At 43.5% G+C, this 24192-nt stretch overlaps 1 protein-coding gene across 2 annotated transcripts in view; it reads right to left on the bottom strand.

Annotated features, from left to right (window-relative positions):
* Window positions 1–11978: 11978 nt before the first annotated feature.
* Window positions 11979–24192, bottom strand: part of sf3b3 (splicing factor 3b, subunit 3) — a 52762-nt gene continuing 40548 nt past the window's right edge. For both annotated transcript variants that reach the window (XM_041191289.1, XM_041191290.1), the window contains exons 21-27: window positions 22855–23011; window positions 20749–20874; window positions 19941–20153; window positions 17754–17852; window positions 15728–15871; window positions 14870–14974; window positions 11979–12490 (exon numbers count right to left, since the gene is read on the bottom strand). In XM_041191289.1, the coding sequence (XP_041047223.1) occupies window positions 12350–12490; window positions 14870–14974; window positions 15728–15871; window positions 17754–17852; window positions 19941–20153; window positions 20749–20874; window positions 22855–23011 (985 nt within the window). In that variant the 3' untranslated portion in view covers window positions 11979–12349. The remainder of the gene's footprint in view (window positions 12491–14869; window positions 14975–15727; window positions 15872–17753; window positions 17853–19940; window positions 20154–20748; window positions 20875–22854; window positions 23012–24192) is intronic.

Below are 24192 nucleotides of genomic sequence, written 5' to 3'. Positions count from 1 at the left end.
CATAGCCAGCCTTTCCAGTGCTTCCTTTCAATTTTCACACTATGCACTGTCTGAACTATTTCTTCTACCAATATTTTTTGTCAGATACCTCTTCCTTTGTAAACATTGATACAAAGAATTCATTAAGCATTCTAGCCTTGCCATGCACCACTAAGCATACATTAACCTCTGTCTCTAACACGGCCCACTCCAACTGTTACTATTTATATGCTGGTAGATGTTTGGGTTCCTTTTTACGTTGACTGCCATTCTATTCCCTTGTGCTCCTTGCCAGTCTAATTTACTTCTTCACATCCCCTCTCAACCTATTTTATTTGGTTCTCACTTGAAGAATTCACTTGACATAAATCATTCACACTCCTCCTTTGTTTTATTATAATCTCCATTTCCCTTGCCTCTCATCTTTGTTGGAATGTACCCAGCCTGTACCTGAAGCATCTCTTCCTTAAAGGTCACCCATTGTTTTGTCACTGTCAGTTTTTTTTATTCATTCACAGGATGTGGGCTTCACTGGCTGGACCAGCATTTATTACCCATCCCCAGTTGCCCTTGAGAAGGTGGTGGCGAGCTGCCTTCTTGAACCATTGCAGTTCATTTGGTGTAGGTACACCCTCAGTGCTGTTAGGAAGGGAGTTCTAGGATTTTGACCCAGCAACAGCGAAGGAACAGCGATATATTTCCAAGTCAGGATGGTCAGTGACTTGGAGGGGAACTTCCAGGTGGTGGTGTTCCCATCTATCTGCTGTCCTAGTCCTTCTAGATGGTAATGGTCGTGGGTTTGGAAAGTGCTGTTGAAGGAGCCTTGGTGAATTTCTGCAGTGTAACTCGTAGATGGTACACACTGCTGCTACCGTGCATCCCAGTAGTGAATGTTTGTGTGTGTGTTGCAAATCAAGTGGGCTGCTTTGTCCTGGATGGTGTCAAGCTTCTTGAGTGTTGTTGGAGATGCACTCATACAGGCATGTGGAGACTGTTCCATCACACTCCTGACTTGTGCCTTGTAGATGGCGGACAGTCTCTGGTTCCACTTTACCCTGGCTAGATCCCTTCTCATCACATTGAAATTAGCCCTCTTCCAATTTAGAAGGTCTATATTAGACTATCCCTTGCTCTTCTCCATTACAAATCTAAACCTTATGATTTGGGGATCAAAGGTTACAGGGAGAAGGCAGGAGAATGGGGTTGAGAAACTTATCAGCCATGATTGAATGGTGGAGAAGACTCGATGGGCAAATGGCCTAATTTCTGCTCCTATGTCTTATGGTCTTATGATACAATGATCACTCTTACCCAAATGTTCCCCCAAAAACACTTGGCCTACCTCATTTCCTAGCACCACTGTCTCCTTTCTAGTTGAACTGAGATCAAGGAAGTTCTGAACACATCAGAAATTCTTTCCCCCCTTATCCTTTACTCCACCATTATCCCAAGAGATATTCGGGTGATTAAAATTCTTCAGCTTTACCACCTTACACTTTTGCACATCTGATTTCCCTACAGATTTGCTCCTCCCTCTCTCTTACTATTTGGAGGCCAATAGAATACCCCAGTAGCGTGATCTTCCCTTTTTCGCTTCTAAAGTCTAACCAAATGGACACTGCTCTTGCCCCCTCCAGGACATCCCCTCTTTATATCACTGCAATGTTTTCCTTAATCAGTACTGCCACTCCACCTCCCCTTTTCCCTTCTAACTTTTCTGAACATTTTATATCTTTGTATATTAAGTGCCCAGTCCTCACCATTTTTAAGCCAAGTTTGTTATTGCCACAATATCATATTCCCACACTATTTATGCTTGTAGCTCAGCAACCTTATTCACCACTTTGAGAGTTATGTACATGTATTGTGATCCTGTCTTTGCATTTCTCGTAGTCCTTCTGTCTGCTCCCAATATGGCACTACTTCCTTCTCTAGTACTGTCCAACATACTTATTTTATGTACTTTACTCCTTTTTCTACTTCTATCCATTGCCCTGCCAATTTAGTTTAAGGCCTCCCCAACTACACCAGTGAACCTCCTTGAGAGGACTTTGGTCCCAGTCCTGTTAAGGTGCAACCTGTCCCTTTTGAATAGGTTCCTTCTGTTCCTTCAGCCCCAAGAATCTGAAGCCCTCCCTTCTGCACCATGCTTCAAGTCAAACATTGATCCCATCTTCCTATTTCTATCTGGCTAGTTTGTGGCATTGGGAGTAATCCAAAGATTACTAATGTCAAGGTCCTACATTCTAACTTCCTCCTTAGCTCCTGAAAATCTCACCATTGGACTTCAGTGCCCTATGTTGTTGGTGTCAATCCCCCCACCCCGGGCAGAATAACCTGCATCCTTCTGTTATGTACTTCACCTGGCATCAGGGAGGCAATACAACATGTGGGGTTCTCAATGATGGTTACAAAATTGTCTGTCTGCCCCCCACCCCCCTCAACTGTGAAATCTCCTATAACAACTGCATTGCTATGCTTTGCTGTTTCCTCCAGTGCAGACCCATTGCCCATTGGCATCATGATCTGAGCTACACTCCTTTAGGGCATCATCATTCCCAGCAGTCTCTAAGTTCCTGTTTGAGAGTGGTACACATTCCAAAGACTCCTATACTATCTGCCTCTTCCTACTCTTCTGGATGGCCACCACCTACAACCCTGTGAGGTGGCCATAACCTAGGGAACACATCTTTCCTGATATAAAAACAAAAAACTGCGGATGCTGGAAATCCAAAACAAAACAAAAACCAAATTACCTGGAAAAACTCAGCAGTTCTGGCAGCATCAGCGGAGAAGAAAAGAGTTGACGTTTCGAGTCCTCATGACCCTTCAACAGAACTGATTTTTCTTTACAAGGGCGGGGGGGTGAAATATAAGCTGGTTTAAGGTGGGGGTTGGGTGGGGGGAGAGAAGTGGAGGGGGTGGTGTGGTTGTAGGGACAAGCAAGCAGTGAAAGGAGCAGATAATCAAAAGATGTCACGGACAAAAGAACACAGGTGTTGAAGTTGGTGATATTATCTAAACGAATGTGCTAATTAAGAATGGATGGTAGGGCACTCAAGGTATAGCTCTAGTGGGGGTGGGGGGGGCATAAAAGATTTAAAAATAATGGAAATAGGGGGAAAAGAAAAATCTATATAAATTATTGGAAAAAACAAAAGGAAGGGGGAAGAAACAGAAAGGGGGTGGGGATGGAGGAGGGAGCTCAAGACCTAAAGTTGTTGAATTCAATATTCAGTCTGGAAGGCTGTAAAGTGCCTAGTCGGAAGATGAGGTGCTGTTCCTCCAGTTTGCGTTGGGCTTCACTGGAACAATGCAGCAAGCCAAGGACAGACATGTGGGCAAGAGAGCAGGGTGGAATGTTAAAATGGCAAGCGACAGGGAGGTTTGGGGTCATTCTTGCGGACAGACCGCAGGTGTTCTGCAAAGCGGTCGCCCAGTTTACGTTTGGTCTCTCCAATGTAGAGGAGACCGCATTGGGAGCAACGAATGCAGTAAACTAAGTTGGGGGAAATGCAAGTGAATTGCTGCTTCACTTGAAAGGAGTGTTTGGGCCCTTGGACAGTGAGGAGAGAGGAAGTGAAGGGGCAGGTGTTACATCTTTTGCATGGGCATGGGGAGGTGCCATAGGTGGGGGTTGATGAGTAGGCGGTGATGGAGGAGTGCACGAGTGTGTCCCGGAAGGAACAATCCCTATGGAATGCCACCGGGGGGGTGAAGGGAAGATGTGTTTGGTGGTGGCATCAATTTGGAGTTAGCGGAAAAGGCGGAGGATGATCCTTTGAATGCGGAGGCTGGTGGGGTGATAAGTGAGGACAAGGGGGACCCTATCATGTTTCTGGGAGAGAGGAGAAGGCGTGAGGGCAGATGCGCGGGAGATGGGCCAGACACGGTTGAGGGCCCTGTCAACGACTGTGGGTGGAAAACATCGGTTAAGGAAGAAGGAGGACATGTCAGAGGAACTGTTTTTGAAGGTAGCCTCATCAGAACAGATGCGATGGAGGCGAAGTAACTGAGAGAATGGGATGGAGTCCTTACAGGAAGTGGGGTGTGAGGAGCTTTAGTCAAGGTAGCTGTGGGAGTCGGTAGGCTTGTAATGGATATTGGTGGACAGTCTATCACCAGAGATTGAGACAGAGAGGTCAAGGAAGGGCAGGGAAGCGTCAGAGATGGACCACGTGAAAATGATGGAGGGGTGGAGATTGGAAGCAAAATTAATACATTTTTCCAAGTCCCGACGAGAGCATGAAGCAGCACTGAAGTAATCATCGATGTACCGGAGAAAGAGTTGTGGAAGGGGGCCGGAATAGGACTGGAACAAGGAATGTTCCACATACCCCATAAAGAGACAGGCATAGCTGGGGCCCATGCGGGTACCCATAGACACACCTTTTATTTGGAGGAAGTGAGAGGAGTTGAAGGAGAAATTGTTCAGTGTGAGAACAAGTTCAGCCAGACGGAGGAGAGTAATGGTGGATGGGGATTGTTCGGCCCTCTGTTTGAGGAAGAAGCTAAGGGCCCTCAGACAATCCTGGTGTGGGATGGAGGTGTAGAGGGATTGGACGTCCATAGTGAAGAGGAAGCGGTTGGGGCCAGGGAACTGGAAATTGTTGATCTGACGTAAGGTGTCAGAGGAATCACGGATGTAGGTGGGAAGGGACTGGACAAGGGGAGAGAAGGGAGTCAAGATAACGAGAAATGAGTTCCACGGGGCAGGAGCAAGCTGACATGATCGGTCTACTGGGAGAGTTCTGTTTGTGGATTTTGTGTATGAGGTAGAAGCGGGCCATCCGAGGTTGGGCGACTATCAGGTTGGAAGCTGTGGAAGGAAGATCCCCAGAGGAGATGAGGTTAGTGACAGTCCTGGAAACAATGGCTTGATGTTCAGTGCTGGGGTCATGGTCCAGGGAGAGGTAGGAGGAAGTGTCTGTGAGTTGACCTTCAGCCTCCGCGATGTAGAGGTCAGACAACCACAGCACCACCCTTGTCAGTGGGTTTGATGACAATGTCAGAGTTGGACCTGAGAGAACGGAGTGCAGTAAGTTCAGAGAGACAGAGATTAGAATGGGTAAGAGGAGCAGAGAAATTGAGACGACTAATGTCGCGCCGACAGTTCTCAATGAACAGATCAAGAAAAGGTAAGAATCCAGAGGGAGGGGTCCAGGTGGAGGGAGAATATTGGAGGTGAGTAAAAGAATCCGTTGAATGGGGAGAGGACTGCTGCCCAAAGAAGTGAGCATGGAGACGAAGAGGGCGGAAGAAGAGTTCAGCATCGTGCCGAGCCCGAAATTCATTGAGATGAGGACGTAAGGGTATGAAACTAAGTCCTTTGCTGAGCACTGAGCGTTCAGCATCGGAGAGGGGAAGGTCAGGGGGTATAGTGAATACACAGCTGGGGCTGGGATTGGAAGATGGGGTGGGGACAGCGGGACAGGCAGGGGTGGAGGGTCCTAGATGGGTGTTGATGTCAATGAGTTGTTGGAGCTTGCGTTCCTTAGCACTTGAGAGAAAGAGAAAAAGTTTCTTGTTGAGGTGTTGGAAGAGACGAAGAATAAAATGAAACTGGGTGCACGCGCAGCTTTGAAAAAGGGTACGGCGGTGCTGCTGGAGGGAGAGGTCGAGTGTGTTCATATGGCGGCGCATGGCACTGAGTATGGATCTCAGAACGTGACGGGAACAGCAGTTCGAGAAACGTTTTAAGTCCCGAAGATACCTGTAATCCTGGGTGTGTTCGAAACACGAGGGGTGGAATTTCAGTTGAAATCCACATGGGGTAAGTTGGAGATGGAGACAGTCATGGAGAAAGGAGATATGGCTGTGAAAGTGGGTTTTTGTAAACACCTTCTCAAACACTATCCATCCCCACCATCAAACTCCTCCATCCCCACCCCCTTTATGTTTCTTCCCCCTTCCTTCTGTTTTTTCCAATAATTTATATAGATTTTTCTTTTCCCACCTATTTCCATTATTTTTAAATCTTTTTTGCCACCCCCACTAGAGCTATAACTCTTTTGAGTACATCTGTTCCTATTCAGATGAAGTTACATTGTTTCACAGTTTGCCATTGAGAGATTTGAACTCTTGATCTTGGGGTTACAAACCCAGTACCATAACCACTTGGCTATTTAGGCCAAGCCCATTGTGAGATTTGAACTCCTGATCTTAGGGTTACAAACCCAGTACCATAACCACTTGGCTATTTAGGCCAAGCCCATTGTGAGATTTGAACTCTTGATCTTAGGGTTACAAACCCAGTACCATAACCACTTGGCTATTTAGGCCAAGCCCATTGTGAGATTTGAACTCTTGATACTCTTTTGAGTAAACCTGTTTCCATCTGTTTCAGATGAAGTTACATTGTTTCATAGTTTTGCCATTGTGAGATTTGAACTCTTGATCTTGGGGTTACAAACCCAGTACCATAACCACTTGGCTATTTAGGCCAAGCCCCCCCCCCCAGAGCTATACTTTGAGTGCCTACCATCCATTCTTAATTAGCACATTCATTTAGATAATATCACCAACTTCAACACCTGTGTTCTTTTGTCTGACATCTTTTGATTATCTGCTCCTATCACTGCTTGCTTGTCCCTACAACCACACCATCCCACTCCACTTCTCTCCCCCCACCCCACCACCCACCTTAAACCAGCTTATATTTCACCCCTCTGCTTGTAAAGAAACATCAGTTCTGTTGAAGGGTCATGAGGACTCGAAACGTCAACTCTTTTCTTCTCCGCCGATGCTGCCAAACCTGCTGAGTTTTTCCAGGTAATTCTGTTTTTGTTTTGTTTTGAATTTCCGGCATCCGCAGTTTTTTGTTTTTATCTCTGTTTTTAATTGACTGCCACTGCTCTTCAAGAAATGCCTACCTTGAAGAAGTTTTGTTCATCTCTGCGACAAGATTTCCGTATCTCTCTTTTGCCTTGTTCACCTTCATTGCTTTCCATTTCTCTCCTGGTGTTTGACAAGGTGTTTACTAAAACCCGCTTTCATAGCCATATCTCCTTGCTCAGTGACTGCCTCCGTCTCCAACTTACCCCACGTGGATTTCAACTGAAATTCCACCCCTCGTTTCGAACCCACCCAGGATTAGATATCTCCGGGACATAAAATGTTTCTCGGACTGCTGTTCCTGTCACGTTCTGAGATCCACACTCAGTGCCATGCGCCGCCATATGAACACACTCGACCTCTCCCTCCAGCAGCACCGCTGTACCCTTTTTCAAAGCTGCGGGTGCCCCCAGTTTCATTTTATTCTTCATCTCATCCGACACCTCAACAAGAAACTATTTCTCTTTCGCTCAAGTGCTAAGGAACGCAAGCTCCAACAACTCATCGACACACATCTAGGACCCTCCACCCCTGCCTGTCCTTCCGTCCCCACCCCATCTTCCAATCCCAGCCCCAGCTGTGTATTCACTATACCCCCTGACCTTCCCCTCTCCGACGCTGAACGTTCAGTGCTTAGCAAAGGACTTAGTTTCATACCCTTATGTCCTCATCTCAATGAATTTCGGGCTTGGCACGATGCTGAACTCTTCTTCCGCCGTCTTCGTCTCCGTGCTCCCTTCTTTGGGCAGGAGTCCTCTCCCCATTCAACGGATCCTTTTACCCACCTCCAATATTCTCCCTCCACCTGGACCCCTGCCTCTGGATTCTTACCTTTTCTTGATCTTTTCATTGAGAACTGTCGGCGCGACATTAGTCGTCTCAATTTCTCTGCTCCTCTCACCCATTCTAATCTCTCTCTCTCTCTCTCTCTGAACTTACTGCACTCCGTTCTCTCAGGTCCAACCCTGACATTGTCATCAAACCCGCTGACAAGGGTGGTGCTGTGGTTGTCTGGCACACTGACCTCTACATCGCGGAGGCTGAGCGTCAACTCGCAGACATTTCCTCCTACTTCTCCCTGGACCATGACCCCACCACTGAACATCAAGCCATTGTTTCCAGGACTGTCACTAACCTCATCTCCTCTGGGGATCTTCCTCCCACAGCTTCCAACCTGACAGTCGCCCAACCTCGGACGGCCCGCTTCTACCTCCTACACAAAATCCACAAACAGAACTCTCCCGGTAGACCGATCGTGTCAGCTTGCTCCTGCCCCACGGAACTCATTTCCTGTTATCTTGACTCCCTTCTCTCTCCCCTTGTCCAGTCCCTTCCCACCTACATCCGTGATTCCTCTGACACCTTACGTCATATCAACAATTTCCAGTTCCCTGGCCCCAACCGCTTCCTCTTCACCATGGATGTCCAATCCCTCTACACCTCCATCCCACACCAGGATGGTCTGAGGGCCCTTAGCTTCTTCCTCGAACAGAGGCCCGAACAATCCCCATCCACCACTACTCTCCTCCGTCTGGCTGAACTTGTTCTCACGCTGAACAATTTCTCCTTCAACTCCTCTCACTTCCTCCAAATAAAAGGTGTGGCTATGGGTACCCGCATGGGCCCCAGCTATGCCTGTCTCTTTATGGGGTATATGGAACATTCCTTGTTCCAGTCCTACTCCGGCCCCCTTCCACAACTCTTTCTCCGGTACATCGATGATTACTTCAGTGCTGCTTCATGCTCTCGTCGGGACTTGGAAAAATGTATTAATTTTGCTTCCAATCTCCACCCCTCCATCATTTTCACATGGTCCATCTGACACTTCCCTTCCCTTCCTTGACCTGTCTCAATCTCTGGTGATAGACTGTCCACCAATATCCATTACAAGCCTACCGACTCCCACAGCTACCTCGACTACAGCTCCTTACACCCCGCTTCCTGTAAGGACTCCATCCCATTCTCTCAGTTCCTTCACCTCCATCGCATCTGTTCTGATGATCCTACCTTCAAAAACAGTTCCTCTGACATGGCCTCCTTCTTCCTTAACCGAGGCTTTCCACCCACGGTCGTTGACAGGGCCAACCGTGTCCGGCCCATCTCCCGCGCATCCGCCCTCACCTCCCTCCCAGAAACATGATAGGGTCCCCCTTGTCCTCGCTTATCACCCCACCAGACTCCGCATTCAAAGGATCATCCTCTGCCATTTCTGCCAACTCCAACATGATGCCACCACCAAACACATCTTCCCTTCACCCCCCCAGCGGCATTCCGTAGGGATTGTTCCCTCTGGGACACCCTCGTCCGCTCTTCCATCACCCCCTACTCATCAACCCCCCCCCCCATGGCACCTCCCCATGCCCACACAAAAGATGTAACACCTGCCCCTTCACTTCCTCTCTCCTCACCGTCCAAGGGCCCAAACACTCCTTTCAAGTGAAGCAGCATTTCCCCCAACTTAGTCTACTGTATTCGTTGCTCCCAATGCAGTCTCCTCTACATTGGAGGGACCAAACGTAAACTGGGCAACCGCTTTGCAGAACAACTGCGGTCTGTCCGCAAGAATGACCCAAACCTCCCTGTCGCTTGCCATTTTAACACTCCACCCTGCTCTCTTGCCCACATGTCTGTCCTTGGCTTGCTGCATTGTTCCAGTGAAGCCCAACGCAAACTGGAGGAACAACACCTCATCCTCCGACTAGACACTTTACAGCCTTCCAGACTGAATTCAACAACTTTAGGTCTTGAGCTCCCTCCTCCATCCCCACCCCCTTTCTGTTTCTTCCCCCTTCCTTTTGTTTTTTCTAATAATTTATATAGATTTTTTTCCCACCTATTTCCATTATTTTTAAATCTTTTATGCACCCCCACCCCCACTAGAGCTATAACTCTTTTGAGTACAAACACGTTTCCATCTGTTCCTATTCAGATTAAGTTACATTGTTTCATAGTTTGCTATTGTGAGATTTGAACTCTTGATCTTGGGGTTACAAACCCAGTACCATAACCACTTGGCTATTTAGGCCAAGCCAAATAGTGCTTTTCGTGGCTGCAGGATAGCACCTTACAGTCAATGAAGTATTCATTTTATGTGTAACTCTTTTGAGTACAAACATGTTTCCATCTGTTTCAGATAAAGTTACATTGTTTCATAGTTTGCCATGGTGAGATTTGAACTCTTGATCTTGGGGTTACAAACCCAGTACCTATAACCACTTGGCTATTTAGGCTAAGCCCCCACTAGAGCTATAACTCTTTCGAGTACAAACCCGTTTCCATCTGTTTCAGGTGAAGTTACATTGTTTCATAGTTTGCTATTGTGAGATTTGAACTCTTGATCTTGGGGTTACAAACCCAGTACCATAACCACTTGGCTATTTAGGCCGAGCCCCCACTAGAGCTATACTTTGAGTGCCTACCATCCATTCTTAATTAGCACATTCATTTAGATAATATCACCAACTTCAACACCTGTGTTCTTTTGTCTGTGACATCTTTTGATTATCTGCTCCTATCACTGCTTGCTTGTCCATACAACCACACCACCCCACTCCACTTCTCCCCCCACCACCCACCTTAAACCAGCTTATATTTCACTCCTCTCCTTGTGAAGAAAAATCAGTTCTGTTGAAGGGTCATGAGGACTCGAAACGTCACATCTTTCCTGATGTTGCGCAGTGACTCCACCTGCCCCACAGGCTCGAAAATCCTGAGCTGAGCTGGAGATATTTCCTACACGTGGTCACCCAAGACACCTCTGCACAATGGGAAAACGTACTCTTTCCAAGGTAAGGTATCAAGGCAACTGCTGCTTGTTTTTGCTTCAAGTCTAGAAAGGTATTAATGAACCAAAGTGACAAATAAACAGATTAAAAATATGCACTCCCCTGAACAGAATATACAGGAAGAAATATACTCAAAAGAATGAGGAAACTCAATCACACAGTTAACATTTCAACTCCTTATGACTTCTTCAGATCTGAAGAGTCATAAGGACTCAAAACATTAACTTTTTTTTCTCTCCACAGATGCTGTTAGAGCTGCTGAGTTTTTCCAGCATTTTCCGTTTTTGTTTCAGATTTCCAGCATCTGCAGTATTTTGCTTTTAGGAATCTGAATAATATATTATCTAGCTTTCTTCCTCATTCATTCAATATCTGAATGTAAACTGGAAACATAGAAGCAGCAACACCTCCACTATCTGGAACCATCAGATCTAGATTAAAATATCTGCATAGGAATCTGTCATTCAATCTGGAAAGTCCCAAGTTTTATTTCGAATTAATGGTTGTTGCAGTAGAGAAGGGGTGAGGGGGCAAAAAAGTGAGCATTCCGCTGGAAAAGTGCTTGTGTGCGCACATGGTGCAGCTTAATGATTTACCTGATTGATTAGGCAACCAATACTCAGAGCCCAGATTCACTAACGAATCAGTGGCTGATTGAGTACGTTTATGGAAGAGTTGTAAGCACCTGTAAACCCCAAGTGAGGATGGGAATAAAAACCGAAGGTCAGCAAAGATATAATTCCACTAGGCCATGTAGCTAGATGCAGCCTAATGTATTTAATAAACAAATAAGCCAACCACCATCCAGACTGAGTCTTCTCAAAGTGAGGAATTTAAAATCACATAAAAGCATGACATTAAATGGATGACATGTTCCTGACCTAAAGTGTGTTAAGCTTCTAGGTGCCTTACGTGAACCTGAGTGCCATCTTCACTCAATGTGGAACATGTTGCAAAGATCATAAAAGAGCCATACCTGATGGTTTGTGTCTGTTATCTGATCCCAGCTTCCAGGGCAGCCCTTGTGCTACAGTCAGCCTTGAGACTTGGTGGGCTAGAATAGGTGAGGTGGAGGGCAACGACCAGGGTTGCCTCTTATTGCAATTCAGTGAGATTGTGTGGGCACTGAACTTGGACTTGATGATATAACATGATCAAATACGGTTCTTCAAATGAAGGAGAGGCTGACAAAATGTTCGGCATCCTGAAACTCTTCTTCCTCTCATTGTACCCTCCCGGAAGGACCACGAGGGGCCTCCAGCTGTGCCAATATGTGACTGACATGTCATTTGCCTTTACAGCAGTTGTGCAGACCAGGGATCTGTTTAGTTAGAAACTGGTTTGCAGCTTGGAAACGGGACAAAGCAAACAACAGATTTATTAAAACAAGGACTTTTATTCTGCTGTACTCACAACAAAAGCACCAAGGTCTGGTCTGTTTTTTTTTTAAAGTGGGTGCTATTCACACAGCAGTGTCTCTCAAAAGCGCTTGCAAAACCATTCTATGCATGCCCCAACCCTCCCTCCCAACAAAACCTTTAAACATTTTAATGTACAAAACTATATTTACAAGAGAAAGTTCCAATCCTTTCAAACAATGAAAGGAGTTTGACTGAGTGAACAGTGGGCGTGTCAGTGTGACCACACGCTGCTACAGGCACGTTCTGGCACAGTACAACGCCAATAGTGCAGGTAAAAGTGAACGCGGCATTGATTCCCAAATATGGGGCAGGGGTGTTGTTTACACGTTCCTAGAATGCGTAACGGGTTCGGATATCTTCCAGTTTTTTGGACACTTCAGCTGGTGTTCTGTCAAGCTCCTCTGCCACGCTTTTCTGTTTGATGGGATCCATCGAGTTGAACTGTTCACACAAGTCACCATCAATTACGTTCTAGAAGAGAAGTAAACACATTAGCTGCACTATCATTATTTCTGTAAGCTAAGACCATGGACTTGGAATAAAACACAGAACATGAGCTGAAGTTTTGTTGCGAACCTCAAGAACTAATCAATCCAGTAGTACTACACTAGGGAAACATGGAACAGGGACAAGATCATTCCTAAGCCAAACATCTCTTTTCCCACCAATTCCACGCCCCTCCTTCCAACTTAAAACTGTGCTACAAAAAAAACCTGTAGATACTTGGAAGACTTAGCTAGATATCAAACAGATTTTTGTTTTTCCCCAGGCAAGAGCCTCATTATAAAAAAGTGCTTATTCTCTCGTGGTCAATTAGTTTTACCCATGTGATTGGGACGGGAGATGTGGAGAGGGGAGAAGCAGCCACAGGCATCCTTAACAGTCATCATCATAAACTATTTATATTGCAACTGTGCCAATACATCTGCCACAATGCTAGTTTCAATCATTTCTATCTAAGATTTTTGACTAGATATAATCAGTCACAAACCATTTACGTTTGAAAAGGGTGTGTTTTCTTTCACTCCCTGAAGTTGGACATCCCAGTAATTACAAAATGCCCTACGGACAAATCCTTCACAAGGGACTGCAGCTCCTCTGGGTATTAATACTCACTTTTAAACCTTTGAAAATACATTTTGCACCACATTCAGGCATAATTTTCCAGCTTTATTGCTCTCTGAATGAATTTCATACTGTCTGTTTATTCATCATCTATATTGAATATAACTATTCATATAAAGGAAAGAAGACAAAAGCGTTTTCCTGGGTTTTTTGTTAAGCACCACCCAAGCTGCATGTAGCCAAAACTCACAGACTGGACAGTCCCAGATATGGCCACCTAGTCCACACTGAGCTGGTTGACTGCAGGAAAGGAAACGGCAAGAGCTGCTGCGTTTGGCTGCACTGCCCCTATGCAGACTAGGGCTGGGAGGGAGAGGTCAGCTTGGACACCCAGTGATACCAGCTGGAAAGTCTACACCAGGTGAAGTCTGGATCAAGCTCAGTGACTATGGATGTATAGGCAAATAGCCTGCCCAACACACAAGGGTAGAATTTCCAAAGGGGGTTCTCTGTAACCAGCAGAAATCTAGAGAACAACAAAAATAGCGATTTCTATTGTTTCTCCAAGTTTCTGTCCATGAAAATATCCACATGCACCCATGCAGGATACTTAAGTGAAGTGGAGTCAGTTCATATTTTGGAAAAGAGGTGAGGGGGGAGGAAAAAACAAACCAACAAAACAATTTTTCAAAAAATGGACAATTTAAAATAATTAAATGTAATTATATTTACACAAATGAGAAGTCCATAAATGCATAATAGATCAACAGAATGAAAAGGTGCTAAAATTTTGTGGAAGTTTTTAATGTGAGTAAAAACTCTGAACACAACACTAAGGGTATCCCGTGGTGATATAGATACAGGAATGTGTTATTTCCTCAAACTCATCCCCTATTTTGATCAATTTTTGTGTACACACAGGTATTAACCTACAGTGTCACAGGTATTAACCTACAGTGTGTTTGTAGCATTGAACTGGAGAGGTTTCAGTATATTTAACAGTAGGACTTTTATAATGCATGCAAACAAATAAGTGCACTTCTAGACTGTAATCACAAATTTATGATGATGTGCTTTCAGGCTTACAGTAGAGCCACATGTGGCCTAACAATTTAGCTGACAAAATGTTGGCAACTAAGTTTCATTTGTGCTTCTATTTTCATCACTGGTTCGTCCCGTTCAGATTTTGTATGGACTTGCAGGTTTGCAAAGAGGTGTTTTTGGCATTCATTGATGGATAAATAATAAAATCTGAAATAAAAACAGAAAATGCAGGTCTGGCAGCATCAGTGGAAAGAGAAACAGACTACCTTTTTGAGTCCAAACGTCCATACGACTCTTCTTCAGAACTAAAGTTTTGTTAACTCTGTTTCTCTCTCCAGGCCAGCTGAGCTTTACTAGCATTTTGTTTTTATTTCAGATTTCCAGCAACTGCAGTATTTTGCTTTTATAACAAAATCAGAACATCAGGGTATCAGTGATTTGAAATCTGTGTAAATGAATGGGAACATGCGTTTAAAACTTTAGTTGAGGTCCCTTGGCTCCATAATGTGCATCTATGCAACCTAACAAAAAGTCCGGACACTGCCTTAATTACAGATCTGAATCTGATGCTTTACAGCCATGTATCAGACACTCAGTTACCCACCTTAATTTAGAACTTCTAGAACCTTTATTGCTGAACATATGTAGTTAGTGCAGAAGGAAGCAGTTATATTTTTAGTGTGCAGTAATTCAGTCCTTAAAGCGAGTACCAGCGGCGATGGCAGCTGAAAGGGTGCCTACCTTCACAGGGAAGTAGTAACAGCGAAAACTAAGGTGGTCGCGCCCACAAAGCGGAGGATGTTCTGATCTCATGTGCATCTCCAGGTGTTGGAAGAAATCATGATCCTGTGGAAAACAAAACAGATCGATCACCGGTTAGAAACAAAAAGCAATGGGAAACATGAGTCTGCTCACTAAGTTCACCAGTATGGGCACAAGACTGTATCCAAGCCCAGTGCTCAGGAAGCCATTCAAAATGGATTTAGTGCCATGTTGAATTGGATAGCATTTATTTTAACCTGCTGTCTGTTACTTGGGCTGCCAACATAGAGCTGCAGTCTTCAGAGCAAAGCTCACTCAGTAAGTTGAATCACTAGATACACTGAAATCAAGCAACTTGGGAATCCAATATATCTAAAAAACTAAATAAAAAATTAGCTAATAGTGCCGTTTATAAGTGGTTACATATGGGAACACTGAGCTTTCTTCAGTGGTTTATTTAGTAACAGCATTGTGGAACTGAGCCATATACGCCAGTAATGTGCCAGGTTTGAACCGAGTATGCTGATCTCAACCAGCACAGCAGCTGACTGCTACATCCATTGAACATGAATCCCTTAGGTGAGGTGGGGGGGAAACAGCCAAAGTCATTGCCACTGATCGCCATTAAGCAAACTCTGTTGATAGGTGATGCGATGCAAGGCCAGATAGGTCGGTGATAATTATTTAGGCTCATAGGCAATTCTACATGGAACTGTACCCCAGTAACAGTCCTCATCCTCAAGAAAGGAAAAAATTGAGATCGCAACAGCAAACAGGCATCTCAGCAACTAAACTCCAAAGGAAAGCTAATAATGATAACAAGAATATCAGACCCACCTCATGTGATGTGAATGGGACCAGGATCCCGATGCCTCCAGACAGTGTTGTGTACACAAGCGATTCTGAACCACCAGGAATTAATGTGGTCTTCTGCAGTGAAAGGACTGATTCTCCCACGTGATAATTAACAATGATCTCAGCCTGACCAAAGAACACACAATCACAATTACACAAAGATTGTCTCCTCTTACTTGGGCCCTGATCTCACATTGAAGACTCACAAGTAACCAACCCCATACTGAGTCCAGCATAAATACATTTCTATGATTTCCCCACACTGGCAGCTTCCAGTTTCTTGTGGTTTTCAGAAGCTCCGAATAAAATAATGGGAGTGTTGCCCGATTTCTAGCGGTGCCATGAAGGCTACTGGTGGATCACACTGTGCCCACTTAGGAGTTTAAAAAATGTTTGGCAGCTCAAATGTAGGTGCTGTCCTACTAAATTTGGGCTATGAGAATATCTGAACCTTAGGGTGAAGCCAATGGTTACAGGCCTGTCACAGGTGCTGACAGGGCTAATTTGAGACAATGAATTAACACTATGCAAAAAGAAGATTGGTACAACATTGAAGTGTGCTGGTTTAAGTTTCTATGGAATCTAAAATAACAGAAGCTAATGCCAACATTATCAACATATCACCCTCGATGGAGGCGGCAACAGGAGGAAGAGGCAAACAGAGAATTACAGAAGCCAAACATTGTAAAATTGAAGTACAAGTTACACCTGCATGGAGACTTGGGGCAGAATTTTCTGCCTGTCAGGCGGGCCTGACCCAATCGATGGCAGGTGCAGAGCCAATCACCGCCAGCGAAGCGGGCTGCACCACCATTTTACGTGGGCAAGCCAATTAAGGCCCTATTAAGGCTATGCACTCCCTGTGCAAGCGGGGGGAGGGGGGGGTGGGTGGAAATCCCTGAAATCAAGACTGCGCTCTTTCGCGCATCTCCCTGAGGCTAAGTGCAGCCTCAAGGAGATCGCCTGGACTTTGAAAAATATTAAAAATGGAAAAGAAACTTACCTTACATGTCCCCTCATGTGACAATGTCACATGAGCTGGGACATGTTCAGAATTTACAGAGCAGCTTTATTACAATTTTTAAAACCCTGCATGAAACCTCATTCTGCCGCTGGGTGAGGTTTCATGTTTTCTCTATTTGCCACCAAGGCTCCTGGCCGACCTGCCAACCTTAAGGTTAGACGGGCAGGTCCTTATGCATGTATCAGCCTAATAATAATTTATTACTGCACCGGTACACAATATATGATTTTTGCAGCATATCCCAACTCTACCCATGGTTCTTAGCACACTTTCTGCAATGTGCATTTCCATTTAGACATGGCCTGGTCTAGCCTCAGGATGTTGACAGTGCCTTTCATATTTCAGCAAGAGCTATTCAGAAGCATGGCTATCTCAGCTAACATGCAGTGTGGCATGGGAGTTGTTACAATAAACATGTTAGCCCTTTTACCCATCTCCTGCTATGGGAAAAGCCACCTTACTCCATTAGACACCAGCTCACATCTCATTTCGATATGGTGCAGAGTGGCCCTGATACAGGTCACTGGTTGGGTCTCTACCCCAGGACTAAAGTTGAGTAACTTTATCACTGTAAATATGAATGCGTACAGATAATTTTTGCTAATTAAAAGCCAGAATGAGGATAAGTCTCATGACCATAAGTATTCTACCTCGTCAATTTACTGCATATGATATCAGTCTGAACTGTCTGGACAGTGCAAAATGTGACTAAACAATAAGTCCCTTCATCATAGTAGCATGGTCACAGAAACAGTAACTGGCTTCTCCTCCTGAATCTGTGTGTTCATCACATTAAGAGGGGCTACCTTTTTGGAGAAAGGAAAACTATTTCGCTCTACTCAGATCTCTCAAAGTAAGCCACTGAGGCTTCTTCCCAGTTTTGGCACCAGCTGTCCAGTGCTGTTTCCTTAGCTATATTGCCAATGTTGTGCTGTAGGTCAATGCCCAGAAATCATTTTTCTACTTTGAAAAACACTCCCTTACCTTCTGGGAAGCTCCATTAAGCAGACCTCTATCCCATAATGCTTTGTTCCCAGTGGGATCCTCATCAACATCGTCACTTGTGTTTGGAGGTAATCTCACCTGCAACAGTCAAAGTTGATTCTTAATAATTGGTTCCTGTATACTACCATGCTGCCTCTCAAAAAGGCACAACTAGGGACATTGATCGAAGCACTTCATAGCTTGGCAGATGTCCCTAATCTAAGCAACCATGGCAAATTGTCAATTGCAAAAAAAAACTAGTGAAATAGTGACAGTTACTATATATCACAATGACATTTACTTGCAACTAGTTTATCAAGTAGTTTGAAATGATATTAGCAGTTCTGATTGTATAAATAGAGGTCTGATCATTTATAATACAGTTCCCGCCACTTAAGACGCCCATGTTTAAAATTAGCAATTATCTATTATCCATTTTCATTAACATCAATTAAGTTGTCAGTTTTGGAATCTTAAGCAGTCCGGTTATTTCAGGCAGAAATAGGTCTCATTCACAGTAAATCTGTGTACGTTTTCCAGACCTGACAAGAGGTTTTAGATTCTTAATCTCTCAATTACTTCTCCAGCTGATAAAAAGAGTTAGAATGGAATTTGGAGAGATAGGCAGAAAACAGATTCCACACGTGTTGAGATCATCACTTACAAAGCAAGACAGCAATAACATTTAACAGTAGGGGCTAGCTGACAGACATTATTTAAACACAGTTATTCCCTTCAGGCACTAAATGTTAACAAAACCAAAGCAATTGGCCTATATTTTTGATAGTCCGCACACCTCCAATTCTGGCCTCTTGTAATTCTTTTGAGTACAAACACGTTTCCATCTGTTTTCAGATGAAGTTACATTGTTTCATAGTTTGCCACTGTAAGATTTGAACTCTTGATAAAGACAGGTAAGATGGCTGCTTTGTGAGAATCTATGGTGTGCACATAACAGTCATTGTTTTTCCTGGTTTGCCATTGTGAGATTTGAACTCTTGATACTCTTTTGAGTAAACCTGTTTCCATCTGTTTCAGATGAAGTTACATTGTTTCATAGTTTGCCATTGTGAGATTTGAACTCTTGATACTCTTTTTGAGTAAACCTGTTTCCATCTGTTTCAGATGAAGTTACATTGTTTCATAGTTTGCCATTGTGAGATTTGAACTCTTGATCATGGGGTTACAAACCCAGTACCATAACCACTTGGCTACTTAGGCCAAGCCCATAAAGTTACATTGTTTCATAGTTTGCCATTGTGAGATTTGAACTCTTGATCTTTGGGTTACAAACCCAGTACCATAACCACTTGGCTATTTAGGCCAAGCCTCTGACCTCTTGTACATCCTCAATTTTAATCGCTCTATCATTGACAGCATTGCTTTCACCTGCTGAGGCCATTAGCTCTGGAAATTCCCCCAAAACCTCTCTTTTCTCCTTAAGATGCTCATTAAAACCCACTTCTCTGCCCATATATTTCCATACGTGGTTCAGCAGGTAACGCTGAAGCACCTTGGGACATTTCAATACATTAACAATGCTTTATAAATAGAGACAGCTGTCATTATTGTTGTTATTGAACCCAGCAGCTGGTGGAATTTAAATTCAATTAATTAATAAATCTGGAATTAAAAAGCTAGTCTTAGTAATGGGGTGACCATGAAACTACTGGACTGTCATAAAAAACTGGTTCACTCATGTCCTTTAGGGAAGGAAATTTGCCAGTCTGGCCAGACCCACAGCAACATGGTTGACTCTTAACTGGATGGACAATTTAGAATCAACTAAGGCATACCCTATCCAGCTGACCCTGCAGAGTCTTGCTTACTAGCATATGAAGACTTATGCTAAAACTGGGAGGGCTGTCCCACAGACAAGTCAAACGACTAGTCTGCATAGCCACACTCACAAATCATACCTTACAGCCAATGACCCAGACTCCGTCCTTGGGCATGGGCAATAGATGCTGGGCTCGCCAGTGAGGCACACATCCCAAAAAAAAATGTTTTAAAAATTCTTCTCAACCAGTTCATTCCATTACCGTGGTTCCATCCTCAATCAGGGGAATCAAATGACACCACATTTAGACCATACTGTGCCCAAAAACAGCAAGCACACAACTGAGAGTCACATCTCAGCTGGCTGCAAAAATTGTAGGGGTAGGCAAAGCCCTGTATATTACCTACCACACTAATGTTGCCAAATTTATCAGCACCGGCCATGGTTTCATAGTCCAACAGACAAGCCGTGGTGATCCAACGGGGCAACGTGTCATCAGCGAAGATGATAAGTTGGTTCTCATTTCGCTTATAACGAATCCAGAAGAAGCTTTCCTGGACATCTGAGACAATGACTCTGTGTCCAATGGTGTGGATCGCCACGATGAAATTTGGAATGTGCTGAAGAAAGTAAACCACAGGAAGTTACAACAGATATTCAATTCATAATAAGATCCTTTATGTAAACCTGATTTAATATCCTAGTGTTTGCCACCTACCATCCCTCTTTCCTGGAAACACAGATGATGTGGGTTGCATTGCAATTGGCATAACACCACACCTCGTGAAACAGTGTTTGAGGGGTCTCTGATTCCTCTGTCTCTCCTACTTCCACCTGCCCCCCAACATTTTTGACAATGGAGCGAGAGTGGTGAAGTTCCTAGCATTCGATCAGCATCCCTCTCTAAAGTACCAAATAATTGGAAGTATCAGAAACATACAAGGAGATTTTATTTGGGAGGTGGCAGGAACATTACAGAAGAGATTCAAACTCTGATATTGTCAGGAAAATTTTACTATGAAAGTTTTTCAGTCTCTCAAATAAGTGCCTGTTTTATGGGAATACCATTTATTGTACTTGTTAATTTTTAATTTTTTTTTAGATTTCATTGTACTTTTTAAAACCACACCTCTATTTTGTTGCTTCCTTTTCCTTCCACTCTTTCCCTGTACAGCCATTCCCTAGGCTGCCTTCAGAAAGCATTGACAACTCTACCTTATTTTCACATTTCCTCAATAGTTTCTTCTTCCCGAGGTCATAGATGCGCAGGAGTTTTCCCAGTCCGACCAAAACACGGCCCTGGAAAGGGGCAATGGCTGTAGGAACATCTTCAATGGATGTCTGTTAGTGGTGGTGGATGGGGTGAGGGGGACACAAACAGAACAATCTCATTTATAGTAGTTAATGAATTACTCAAGTTGTTTAAAATGCCAAATGTTAAATTCTACAAATCTACATGTTTGTCTTGGACTGATACCACAATTGCAATTAAGATTCACATAGTCAAGCATATTCGATGTTTGATGCCAGTGCCAAACTATAATAGATTGATTGATGAGCATTGGTGCAGTGTATTTAACCAATGCCCCACCCCCCCTTATCAGTATAGGTCTGTTACAAGTTTCGGCTCTGTCTTAGATATTCTCTCCAATACAGCACCACTAGTCACTCCTGTAACTTCTAAGTTTTTTGCAATTAGGGCTGTGCCCATACTGCCCAATATCTAAATTCGTCACATAACCTAAGAGTGTGATCTGAACCAGCTATTCACATCTTTCAGCTGTAGCCCCATGTCTGCTTCTCCAATCTTTCTGAAGGCAGGTTAAGAAAATATTTGGTAAAAGATCAGACATTATTAATCTGCTTTATTTCACAAAGTGAAGATATAGAGCAAGATTTATGGTCAAGTTCACTGATTTCAGTTCAACTTATCTACACCGTAACACGTTTGCCAGCATCAGTAAGTCATCTTGCCGAACTTGAACTAAGTAACTTTTATCTACCCCTCCTGCATTCCAACCTTCTCAGCTAGGTAAAATCTTAGCGGACACCTTTCTAATTAAAAATCTGACTGTTACGGTACATTTCTGCCTCTGTTTTCCTGAATTCACAATGTGAGGAAAAATATACATGAGATATTCATCACTTATCTAAATCAGATAACTAATTGGGAAAGACACTTCAATGCCTAGCAAATCCCCCACGTTTAATGACCTTTTTGTTTCAATCCCTTTTAAGTCTATGAACTTAGCTTTTTTTTGAAAACCCAGCATTTAAATGCAGCCCTTTCCCCAACTCTCTCTGTGGAAAACAGTCAAGTTACTGAGATTTTGAACTATCTCTAACTGACTCTATAGGCTTGCTACCAAGATCCATCCCCATCAATAAACGATCTGCCTGCTGCACCGATTGCTCATTTTATTTAACAGGAGTGTCAGTAATTTTGGGTTTAGAAATAAACCATAAAAATATCATTAAAAGCAGTTTTTATTCAGCCCAGTTAAACTCACTGAAAAGTATGATAGGATCCAAGGCAGATCTAATGGGAAGTGGTGTAGCTCACCATTTGATAAAGCTTAAATATGACCACACAGACCACAAGTGTCCAGGACTGACTGTTAGTCCATGTCATTAATTGATCTCAGGCAATGTAGCAGTGGACAGTGCTACAATTGTCTTCAGTACTCTAACAAAGGAAGGGGCAAATCAGCCCCTTTTATGCTACATAATCCAAGTTAATTAAATTCATTGGCCCCCATTCCTCCAACAGATGCTGTAAGAAGTATAAGCAGGTGATTTGAACTCTGAGATCCAAATGAATTATATGAAGTCAGTTGGTAGATTAGAATTCCTTTGCTTTGCAGAATGATAGATGTGTGGAACAGACCCCTAGAATAAGTTGTGATAATTAACTCATTGAAAAAAACTAATGCTCTATCTAAGCATCTGACTGCCTCTTAAAAGACACTACTCTAACAAAGGAAGGGGCAAATCAGCCTGGATTCCTGCTCATCATTAGCCAGTAGCTGAAGATGCACATGCAGAGTGTGCAGATGAGGCAGGATTAGCTCCAGGTGTGAGACCCTGCTATACACATTAGGCTCACCCATTTGGAATGACCACTGGAGTGAGCTACTGGGTGGAGAAAGGCAGAGGGATGTAAATTGGACAACCACAAAAATTAAATACACCAACAGCTCTTTCAAGCTGTGTTAGGATTACTGTATAAGCACACAGGAAACCCGGGGTCGTAAAACAGCAAAGAATAAAACGGGTCAACAATCCAACACCTGCTACCTCCCATTGATACCATTGTCTCACCTTGTGCACGAATTCTAGCTTCTCTCCATTGTTGATTAGCTTGTAGGTGTAAATGTATCCACCTCCAACTGAACGAGGATTGAGGATCAAGTCCTTGCCAACTCCTACCAGCACGTACCAATCATCACCACCATTGCCAAATTTGCAAACAGCAATACTGGGAACACAATACACCTACGTTAGTACAACCTAACGGCTTCAACAAATACCCAACACGTGAACAGTTCAAATCAATGTGCAAGTATAATGAAGAAATAATTATGAAAGCACATCAGCCACAATCTATGATTATAGCCAAAATCTTCGAACATCGCATTTTATCGTGAAAAGGTGTTTCTTGTTATTGATGCTACACTCTCTTCCTCAGAAGCTAACTCTTGTCAAAAAGGCTTTTATAAGTGATCCAAAAGGCTCATATTTAAGAGATACCTTCTCAGTAATATTAAACTTGTGACCTACTGACACCCAAAGAGCCAAGATTTATATTAGGACAAGCTGGATTGTCACATAGATCACAGCTTCCAGCTATAAGTACAGATGCAGAGACAGGCGCTACAGACGAATACTAAGCCAATAGACTGTGTTCCCTTTTGGAAGAACTCTGATTAAGTGCGTACATATCTGGAAAAAATGCCATTGGTCATGTTACCTAAAGCATGTGCCGTTTATCACTACAACTGGCTTGCTAAACCCTTGTGTTATTCATTATTGGAATGTGGGTTTTCCAATGTGGGCTGGCAAGGAAAACATTTATTATCCATCCCTTGAGAACAGTTAAGAGTCAAGCCAGTTAGCTTACCATCTGTCACAAAGACAATGTTAGAAACTATTATCAAAGGCGTTAGGGCACTTGGAAAAATTTGGGGTAATCTGAGTGGACATAATTTTGTGAAAGGGAAATCATGTTTAACCAATTTATTGGAGTTCTTTGAAGTAGCCACATGCTGTGGATAAAGGGGAACTGGTGGATGTACTGTGTTTAGATTTCTAGAAAGCATTCAAAAACGTACCACATCAAAGGTTATTGTAAAAAATAAAAGCTCATGGTATAGGGGGTAACATATTGGCATGGCCAGATGGTAGACATAAATGGGTCTTTTTCTGGTTGGCAAGATGTAACAACTGCTGTGACACAGGGATCAGTGCTGGGGCCTCAACTTCTGCAATTTATGTAAGTGACTTGGTTGAAAAATGTTTGTTAAATTTGTTGATGATGCAAAGATAGGTAGGATAATAAGATGTGCAGAGGACACAAGGAGGTTACAAAGGGACATACATAGGTTAATTGAGTGGGCAAAGACCTGACAAATGGAGTATAATGTGCGAAAATGTGAATTT

The sequence above is a fragment of the Carcharodon carcharias genome, chromosome 7 (assembly GCF_017639515.1).
Source record: "Carcharodon carcharias isolate sCarCar2 chromosome 7, sCarCar2.pri, whole genome shotgun sequence".
Lineage (NCBI taxonomy): Eukaryota > Metazoa > Chordata > Chondrichthyes > Lamniformes > Lamnidae > Carcharodon > Carcharodon carcharias.
The sequence above is the reverse complement of the archived record's forward strand: the minus strand, read 5'-3'. Positions and strand labels throughout refer to the sequence as shown.